The sequence below is a fragment of the Trifolium pratense genome, linkage group LG4 (assembly GCF_020283565.1).
Source record: "Trifolium pratense cultivar HEN17-A07 linkage group LG4, ARS_RC_1.1, whole genome shotgun sequence".
NCBI lineage: Eukaryota > Viridiplantae > Streptophyta > Magnoliopsida > Fabales > Fabaceae > Trifolium > Trifolium pratense.
This window is the reverse complement of record NC_060062.1, coordinates 16,738,013-16,748,831: the sequence shown is the minus strand read 5'-3', so window position 1 is coordinate 16,748,831 and position 10,819 is coordinate 16,738,013. Positions and strand designations below refer to the sequence as shown.

The window sequence follows — 10,819 nt, the reverse complement described above, 5'->3', positions numbered from 1 at the left end:
AAAAAATCATCATCGATTTAAATTGCAAATAACATAAAATTATAATCATTCTTGTAATTAACATAAAAAAGATTCATAGTCTAACAATAACAACAAAATACATTATAGCTACTTTGCTTATAAAAAAAACATTCTCCACTTTACAGAAACAAAAAAACATCTCTATCAGTAATTAACTTTGGGAGAAAAAGAATGATGAGAATTGAGAATTGGGAAACACAATTAAAATAGAAAAATTGTGATTTTACATTGCAAATTTTAGAAATCCTAACTTGTAAAATTTAGTTTTTACATTTTTTCAACTTTAATGGAGTTTTTGAGAATAGAATGAAGGAGGTTAACCGACGTTAATGTCACCGGTGATGGCGGCAGGTCGATGCCTGGTGGTGTGAATTAATGGAGTTTTTGAGAAAGAATACGTAGAACGCAAAACGCAAGATAGACTTCTCTTGTCTGCTATATTTTTTCCTTACGAAAACGGGTTGGGTTGGGCCTTACTGTCCTTACAACATTTTCTAACATAAATAATTAATTTTTACACCCCCTAACTTACTAATACTACTACCCTATAAAAAAAAAATTTGTCGCCCTCATTTTTAAGAGTCCTTGTGCCACGGCCCATATCGCACATGGGCCTAGGCCGCCCCTGAATATAGGGTATGTTTGGATAATCAAGAGATAAATGGATGAAAATTATGTTCCCTCTATTTCATAATAACTACCATATATGATAAAAAAAAATGTCATAAAAAATGTCGATGGTGGACTTATGTAAGAGAAATATTGGCCTTGATGGTATTGGATATGCATGAAATTGGCCTTGAATCTACAAAATATTAAGTAATGAGACCATGACCAAAGATGTAAATATATAATTTTAGCGAAAATATGTTAGTCATTAATTAATGGAATGGAACAAAAGTTGCCAGTTTTAAATCTTAGTCACTTATTTATTTCTAAATAAATCCAATGGTAACATATTATTAAATGTTATTGGTCTTTTATGGACCACTATATGAACACCTTTTTGTCAATCAAATTGGTCTTAATTTATTGTATATCCAAACATTTTAAATTTACATCTATACATTTTTTGTTAAGGAACATCTTATACATTTGTCAATGCAAATAATTGAGCAAATTAATTTGATTTTGATAGGGTTTGGAATGAAATGAAAAGTATGATGAAAGTTAGAAAGGACAACAAAAAGGAGTTAGAAATGGAAAAGGCCTCAACATTTAATTTGTTTGTGCACTAGACTATACCCTACTACATTGCAATGTGAGCTGTATGATACGCATAGCACATGTACTGCCTAAGAGGAGACACAAGGGGTTCCTAAACACACAACGAGCAAGGGTACCTTTTTTTGTTCTAAAAGAATAATCATAATTATTGAAGGAAAATGTTTTGTGAAAATTGCATGTGTCTCATCATCCATGTGTTCATGGAAGAGATCCTTTTGAGTCACATTTTCCTCAAGTGGAATTCTTAAGATGTAATTCAGTTTTGGTTAGTTTAGTTAACTGAGTTACTTGTTTACCAAAGTTTTAGATAGTTTGTTTTGAAGTTGGTTGGATTAGTCTATCTATAGTAATCTCACTGTAACACAATTAATATGTGGTGAAATAATTTTTTTTTCATTCTTCACATAGTGTTAATTCTTTCTCTTAAATTCTTTCCTTTCCTCTATTTAGTACAACTAGTTGTTGCCCCGTGCATTGCACGAGTTTTGTGGAACGCCATAATAAATCGAATCAAATGAAACATTTAACCGAATTTTATAGTGAAGCCTTTAAGATTCGTGACATGCATAAAATTTAATTTTTGTCTATAAAGCACACTTAATTTAATTTTCTCATGTTTAGGTATGCATCTCAAATAATATAAACTAAGTTGGTCAACTGAGTGGGTGCAGGTTGGAAATGAGGGGGGTGTAAGTACAACAAAAACAGATCCAACCCAAAGATAGGAGGCCCGAAAATGCTAAAAGACAAAACAAAAACATAGGGGATCAAATCTGGCCGTCTGATGATTAGACGGTCCTGATCTGATCAGGGAAAGGGAGGATCTAAGAGCATCCACAATGGGGCTATTCATTTTTGAGTACTTAAGTGAGCCCCACATGTACACATCACTCATTTATAATTTTTTTAATAATAGTACTCCCTCCGTCCCATATTATAAGCAAAAAAAATCACTTTTTCATGTCCCAAATTATAAGCAAAAAAAACCAACTTTTATCATTTTCAAGATAAACTTTTACTTAATTTACTCTCTCTCTTCTTTTTCCCATAATCAATAACCAATAAAAACTGTTTTTACATATTCCCATGAAACTTATTTCAAAAAACACACAAAAAATCAACCTTGAAATTATCATATTTTACTTTTCTTAATAAGTGTGAAATTTTTTTGTTTTGTTTATATTATGGGACGGAGTAGCACATATATCCAATAACTCAACATCATTTTAAATGGGTCCCACAAAAATTATTTAGGTACTATGTCTTATTGTAGAACTAGTACCTATTAAGTACAATTTTGTTTTTGCTCCAATGGGAGTACCTATTAGGTACTAGTACTTAAAAATATAAGTACCACCATTGGAGATGGTCTAAGTTGTCTAATGAAAAACAGTGGTTGTGATGGAAAGCTTACGGTGTCTGATGAAAAACACAGGTATATATATCCATACCCGTCACAAATCTCTCATTTCACATTTTTTTCTCTCTCTCAAAACCACTCTCTCTCTATCCCTCTCCTTCATCAATGTTCATCAACATGATGAATTTCGCGGTTGAACTTCAACCGGCGCCGTCCCCTAGTCCTAGTTTCCGGCTGCCAGACCGTCGTGCCATGCCGCCACCGCACTAGAAACCTAAAACCACCCAAAAAAACTCCAAATTAAACCCAAAAAATCTCAAATACCTATTTTAAACACTTGTTATTACCAGTTGCAGATACAAATCAAACCCAAAAACACCAAATCTAAACAAACAAAACAAAACCCAAAAACAACTAAATTGGTTCTGTTACCTCTCTTTGATTACTTCATGTTTCCTTTTCTTTTTTTTTGGTTCTTTTTTATTCCTATTTCCTTTCTTGTTGTCTCTTATTTTTTAAAAGGGTTCAAATCATAGAGCAAAACTACTATCCATGATAGGTCTCTCACCAATGAGTCATGTGTTTTGTGGATCAGATTCAATGTGTACGTGATATTATGGTGTACTGTCGGGAAAAAAAATAGTTTCGAAATGTTCATCTGAAAAAGTATTGTTGATACAAAAAAGAGTGAAAAAACAGAAAATATTTAAAACTTTTTTTTCCGAATAAAATATTAGAACTTTTCCAGAAAAATATCAGAAACTTTTTTTCCGAATAAAATATCGGAACTTTTTTCCCGAAAAAAGAACGGAAACTTTTTTGTTCAGACAAAACCTCCGGAATTGTTTTTATCTAAAATCGAAAATTTTCCCCTGAAAATCGGGAACTTTTTTCCCGAAAAAAGAACGGAAACTTTTTTGTTCAGACAAAACCTCCGGAATTGTTTTTATCTAAAATCGAAAATTTTCCCCCGAAAATCGGGAACTTTTTTCCGAAAAAAAATCGAAAATTTTTTCCCCAAAAAAGATCGTAAACTTTTTTCCGAAAAAATCAGAAACTTTTTTTCAAAAATAGAAAATAATATAATACTGACAGTACACCATAATATCACGTACACATTCAATCCGGTCCACAAAACACATGGCTCATTGGTGAGAGACCTATCATGGTCTCCCACCCTAAAATCCGCCCCGATATCATGGGTCAAAGATACAGTCTTCACAAAAACTTAATTCCATAAATTTAACAGTAAAATATATTTGTAGTTCTTATAAAAGTGACAGTTTTATTTTGGGTTTTTGCTTTCACCACCAATTTAATTTGGTTCGCGAGTCAGTTCTGACATCAAGTGGTTATAACTCCCTCCCGATCGTAGTTGTGGGGGATTGAACCGTGATACTTCCTATCAAGTTCATCGTCAATCACCACTAAACACAACTCATTTGAGGTTGGTCTAATGGTGTTGGCTTGAGTCCTTACGCTCCTCTCAAGGTCTCAAGTTCGATTTTCCCTGGTGCCAATTTCGGTGGACTAAGTCCATACAGAGCAAAAAACTCCGACTTTAAATGGACCCCCACAAGTGGGCGGTGAGATTGATCCTCTTGAATTAGTCGGTGCTAGGACCAGATACCAAGCTTTCAAAAAAACACCACTAAACACGAGTGGTTAAAAAAAAAAAGACATATTTTTTTTGGTTATAGACAAATTCACTAGCTATACATTTTCCAATTTTCCAAATACAACAAGTAAAGATTTCCCTCCAAAAATATAGCTAGAAGTTGGTTGGGCACAATTTTGAGTTGAGCCCATTAATCAAAAAATGCTTTTTGCTTAGTCCCTTTGGCGCTTTTCTCTTCTCTCACACTATTCAACTGCGGAAACCAAACTCTCTTCAACACTCATGGACGACGAACCTTTGGATTTTGAGGTTCAAGACGATCTTCTCGTATCCCTTCCAATCAACAAAAAACGGTATTCTTCCCCCAACTCTTTCAACTTTCAATTTTTTTCATACCATTTTTCCCCTTCTGATTTTTAGGGTTTATAGTTTAGTTTCCAAAAATTGCAACTTTTATGCAAAATCTATGTTTTTTTCATATGGGTTTCCCTTCATTTAGTTTAAATAACTAATTAAAACAACAGGTTTTAATCTATGTAGCACCGACATTTCAGATTAAAAGTGAAAGTGTCTGACAAGTGTGAATGTCCGGTATCGTGTCTGTGTCTGTGCTTCATATATAGGTTTTGACAAGTAAAATTATAATTTATGTGAACCAGGAAGAAAGCTATTGGGTTGGATGATCTTCTTGATGATCACTACAAAGAACAGGACAAGCTTTTAAAGAAGAATAATAAGAAAGCAAAGAAAAAGGCAAAGGAAAAGAAGAAATACGAGGCCGAAGATGTTAAGGAAGCTTATTTGACTAGGATTGTTGAGAAATGTCACAATCAGGTATAATATTTACTTTCTTTTTACTTTTGTTATTACATTTGATTTTAATTTTTGTAATTGACATTGTATTTTACTGATTACTTTTGCATTTTTATTCAGTTGAAAGCCTTTGGAGAAGAAAGTGAAATTCCAGTTTGGGGGGTAAAAGTTTTCGGTGATCAGGTCATTATACTAAATCAAATGTTCAGAAGTTCTCTATGTTCTTAATTTTTTTGATATACTTGAGATTAGTAATGTTTTCATTTTGTGTGCTGCAGAAACCCTTTCCCCCGCTGGACTTTCCTGACCTCGAAAGTTGTAACTTCATACAATCTTTCTTGAACAACAAACTAAACTCTGTGGTTGAGTTGGCTGCAGACAAAGGTTGTTATGATGTTTTTGTTTTTGTTTTTGTTTTTTTGAAGCTGTAATTTTGTCTTCTTTTTTTTTTCTGTGTTTTTCATTTCACAATTGAACTATCTCTCTTTAGCATTGCAAAAAATTGCGCACTTAGTTAAGCCATAATTAAGCCCTATTTGGATAAACAACTTAATGAAGACGCATACCATTTAAGTGTTTGTGTTTATGTTATTTCTATAGCAAAAGATAAAATAAAGTTAAACGGTTTTCATTAATTATAAGCTGTTTTCATAAGCTATCCTGGAGAGCTTATGAACATGTCACCAGCTGTTTCCATAACCTCTTCCAAACAGTCTCACAAGTGTTCATGATAGTAGATAAACTCAAATAAGTTAATTCTAACAGACTGTTATTTCAGGATACTGCTTATATATGCTAGGTGAAACTGACTTATTTGATTGTAAGTTGTTATCTCAGTTGATACTGTGTGTCCTTTCAGGAGATAGTTTTCTTGAAGGGTTACTAGTCAATGGTTGGCTTTCAAAACTAGCTTTCCTTTCTTGCCAAGTTGAGAAACCTGTAGCTATTTGGGCCTTTAACACAAGTACGTAAAAGCACAGTTTCTTTCATGTTTATATTGTCATTAGCTGTGGGCATGATAGTATGATTGCCTTACATCTGTTTTGCTTTGTTATTTCAGTGTTATATTCATCGAAAGAAGAACTCCAAAACTCCTCCAGTGACTTTTGGTGTGGAATTCTCTCTTCTGGAAAGGAGGTAAACTTGTTTGCGATGTTAACTTTAGAGCAAATGTATCGTATATAAATGATGACCTAGTTACTACTCATTCTTTACCAGGTTGATCAATTTTCTGTCAAAATTGATTGGTTTCCCGAGTACAAAGATTTGAGAAGCGCTCTTGACACTTATGGGTTTCTCTTTAAGTTTTCATCTAGTGCTGGACATGAAAGTTCAGGTATCAATTGAATTTCTAGTCTAGTTTGTCTGTATGTTATGATGAGACTTATTTTATTCTGCGAGATATATGATTACATTAAGTTTCAGCATCATACATTAAGATGTTTTATTTTTCTATTTCACTTAATTTAGAGATATTCGCATTATTTCAATTGGAATGCAAATATCTTGCCATATCTATTACCATGCTTCTAAGAACAATATATGTCAATTGTCTTTAGCTTCTGACAGTGGAGTTCCACCCCAAAATATTAGAGCCTGGATCACACTTGTCACTTCTTGTTGTCTGATAAGGTAAGCAACAGCAGCAAGTCTACTCAGTGAATAACCTATACAATTCATCTGTCATTTTCATCCTTAGTTAGTTATCATTTCTTTTTGAGACATAGTTATCATTTAAGTTAAACAGTTGCATTGATTAGATTACCTGTCGATAATTCAATTTGAAGTGCAGCATGTTGTATGCTATTGGCAACTCATACGTCTTGATTCTAATTGCAGGAATAAAAAAGCTATCTTCTCTACTGTAGAAGCTGAAGAGATAGTAGAAATTATTATATGTCTATTCCTAGATCGTCAGTTCCAGGGGTTGTTGGTGCTTTTAAATGACTGCATGAAAGCAATTGTCAATTACTTTACTGACCAAGAATGGCGCTCAAGTTGTGAGAACATAGCAAAATTCATTGCTTGCAGGTATGTACTGTAAACTAATAAGCTGGAGTGTATGTTGAGTGTTGATATTTATTTTCTAGATCTTGTCCAAAAGCCGTCTTTGCTTCATTTTTCCCTTATTCTGGCTGTCTGGTATCTGCAGAGTGTCGGAGGATTTGAATTGCATCCAGATTGTTGAATGTGTTTCAGAAGCTAGTTCACGTTGTACGCAACTCAGAAGTGCTATTGCCTATCAAAGCCTGCTTTCTTTTTTTGATGGAGTATGATACTTGCCTCTCCCATCAAGTTTATTTATGGTTGTGCATAAAAAAAACTAAAATGAAGGGCCCGGTTTGTGTTGGAAGCAGTTGATTATTTGAATACTTAGCATGCATGTGATAACATTATAAAATTTAGCACCATCATGAGAGATAGTCTCATCTTAGATATTTTTGACTTGTGTGGAGAAGTCCTGGAAAAGCAAGCACTATAAGAATTGTAAACGATAGTCCATTAGTTAGAGATTTAGGGGAGATCTGGGAAACTATAGGTCAAATTGTCAAGTGAACTTTAGATATATATGATCTATCAGTCAGTAGACATTCACGAAAGGACATTATAGTGTTGTTTGATCCCTGTAACCAACTTTATCTTGTGTGGTGTTTCCCATACCCTTTTACCCTCTATCAAAGGTGTTTCTTTCATCTTCTGCTCCCTTTAACAGCAGCCATCACCCACCACTCTTTTTACTGAAAGTCAGCACCCTTACCCCCTCCCCCCCACCACCATACACCCAATTAACCTAAACAAAACTATCAGAGCATTTGAACACACAAACTGATAGGACCCCTAAGGAGAACCTGGGCCCAAATAGGAAATTAGCACATCAGCTGTTTGAGGCTCCAAGCCCACTATGTGCCTACTCTATGCTAGGAGGGAGCAGTTTAAAAATGCTGATGTAGCAGGGAGGAGCATATGGATTGTGTGACGTGTTCTGTTATATAGGGATGTGAGGGAGAGCGAGGGGGTATCTTTGAATAGTATGAGTTTATTATGTGCAGTGTGCATCATGCATCTGTAGGAGCTTAGCACTTTGGACCCGTAGGATATTCATCCTTCTGTATTTTCCATTTATTTCAGAAATAATATCCCCCTTGATTTCCATTGTCGATCTGTTTTGCTTCATTAATTGTTACTGTAAGATCGGGTTCCATAAAAAACTATGATCAGGATAATACCAATTCTCTACTCTAGTCAGTCTCTCCACCCTGCACAATCTAGTATGTGGCTGTGACTTTGCTTGTATTGTTGCACTCATAATGGAAAAACAGCTATGGGATCTACCGAGCGATCGGAACATCAAACGTTCCTTCCTCGAAGAATATCACTATGAAATGTAGATTAATCTAAGAGTTAATATTGCTTGTGCACCACAGACCACTTGTAAAAGTGGTCCATATTAGCCTTCGCCTATTTCTATATTTGTTAGTTCAATGTATTATGCGTTTAGAATAGTGTCCTGTCTGAGTGCTCTGTATATATATAGATGTATTCTTCAATGATACAGTGCAATGCATTTTTGGTTTATATGTTTCAGTTTCATTTACATGTTCATTTTAAAATATCTGTACACTGCCTGCCATCAAAATTTCTTTGCAAAATGTGCAAGTGACTAACACTTGGACTTGACTTTTGATGAGAAAATTCTTTCAAACAAGTCAGGATTGAACACCAAATTTAATTGCAGTAGTATCTTTGCAATCAGGAGTGACATTGATATTGTTTTTCTCAGGCCAACAATGGAGAAGAGATCCTCAAATCACTTGATGCAACTAACTTCAAAGACAAAAATTGCAATTTCTTCAAGATGTACATTCACTTAGTTTTGACTGAGAATTGGGTTTTGTCCAACTCATTTGTTGAAGACGATCAAGAAATCTACGAGATGTTCTGTTCTTTTCTTAAACATTGCTCTACCTTAATTTCAGCGACAGACCTACGTACTTACGCATCAAAGGTGAATGGAATTATTTTCTTATTTTTAATCACTTATTTGGTTACAATGTGGTTTGACATGCATCTAAACTTTTTATTTCAGGTTCGTCATAAGGCTTCATATCTTCTGCATTTCTCCGTCTAAAAATGATTAGTATAAGGTGTCTTCGGTATCATGGCGAATGTCAAGGTTGTTGCTACTTGTTGACTGGCATGAATCAAAGATATCTTGATGCTTTAACGTGTCCAAATGAGCTTTCTCATTTCTTTTGTGACCCCCCTATTTGTGATACCGCGATGAGGAAGGTTTGAATTTTGAGGAAAAAAAGTAGTCACATTTTACTCATTTTTGTTGATAGTAACTTCAAGACTTGTATTCTAGTTGGATTGTTAACCTATATTTAGATTTATTACATGATATTATATGCATTTTGAATAACTTGAAAATGGATTTATATGTTAAGCAACTTGCAAACTATGGAGAATTAAAAAGTAACTTTGATTATAATTGTCAAGCATTATGACTCCGACTTATTATAACACAAATGACATCACATTTTTTGAAGAAGAGTCTTATGTTATGGCTAATGAGAAAAAAACAAAATTACACATTTTTTGTCATTTTTTATGGTACCTTGCTATCTTACACATAATCTTTATTAGATTTAGTATACATTAAAAAACACAATGACATCATCTGTTTCAATTTGCAGCTTCAAGTTCATCGTATTTTTAAAGGCATACACCACCTATCGCAGTTTCAAATAGTCAAATTCATAAAGGATGTATAAAAAAATTAAACAGAAGGATGTTTGGAGAGAAAAAATAGTCAAATTCATAAAGGATGCATGTAATAATATTAAAAAATTGATATAGTCTACATAAAATAAACAGTCTCTTTAAGCATAATTCAAGTTGATAGAAAAATAATTTTGTTACCGTAAAAAAATAGGCAACGTCTATTATGCACTCTTTTAAGGTGCACCCCCTTATACACCCCCTCATTTTGACTGTTTTACCGTGGGCCCACTTAAGGGAGAAAAATTAAAAAAATTGAAAAGCATTATGTGATTACGTTTTTGCCCTCTTGCATTGATTCCATTTCTCAATCTCTTGTCCCTTCATTCATTTTGCAGAAACCACTTTTCTCTTACTTTTCCACTCTTTTCTCTCTCTTTATCTTTCTTTTCCATCTTCTATGAACTCAATCTTTAATTAACAGATATGGATTTTTTACTGTTAAGTGGAAGCTGTTTGTAAGATACATGTTGTTTGTTATAGCTCTGATCGTCCAGCTCTTGTTCCTATTTTCTTGCCTTTTCTTCCCTAGTTCTTTGGTGTTGATTTGTTATGACTTTTTAGTCTGTGAATTAATGGGTGGAAGACGAGCAATGAAGGCTGCATAACTCTTGAAGAATAGGTTCAATAAATGGTTTTTTTTTTTTTGGTACCTTGTTCAATAAATGGCTTTTTAATTTAAAAGAAGTGGTTTTAGTTTTAAAGAAATGTTTTATTAGTTGTTGAAAAGTTATCATTTTAAATGTGATATATGCTACTTTCTATTCAATGTTTGGGTCAATCTTCTTCCTGCAATTTTTTTCTGTTCTTCCGCCTGCAATTATTTTTCCATGTGCGCTACAGTGACAACATATCTTAGGTTAGGGAAGAAGAGTAATGGGTTCTATTCATTTTTCTGGGCTCGTTTTTTCTTAAGGCCCATTATATTCATTTTTTTTTTATGAAATGTTTTTACATTTAGCAATATTTTATTATTTAATGAAGATAAAACAAGATGG

General features: G+C 33.7%; 1 protein-coding gene across 1 annotated transcript; it reads left to right on the top strand.

Annotated features, from left to right (window-relative positions):
- Positions 1-4,305: 4,305 nt before the first annotated feature.
- Positions 4,306-9,490, top strand: LOC123919895. The gene is made up of 12 exons (XM_045971921.1): positions 4,306-4,579; positions 4,886-5,060; positions 5,160-5,222; positions 5,318-5,423; positions 5,899-6,003; positions 6,100-6,176; positions 6,258-6,375; positions 6,599-6,671; positions 6,879-7,070; positions 7,192-7,309; positions 8,821-9,045; positions 9,127-9,490. Exons 1-12 carry the CDS (start codon positions 4,509-4,511, stop codon positions 9,166-9,168), a joined length of 1,365 nt encoding a protein of 454 aa, XP_045827877.1. The 5' UTR covers positions 4,306-4,508; the 3' UTR covers positions 9,169-9,490.
- The last annotated feature ends 1,329 nt before the right edge of the window (positions 9,491-10,819 follow it).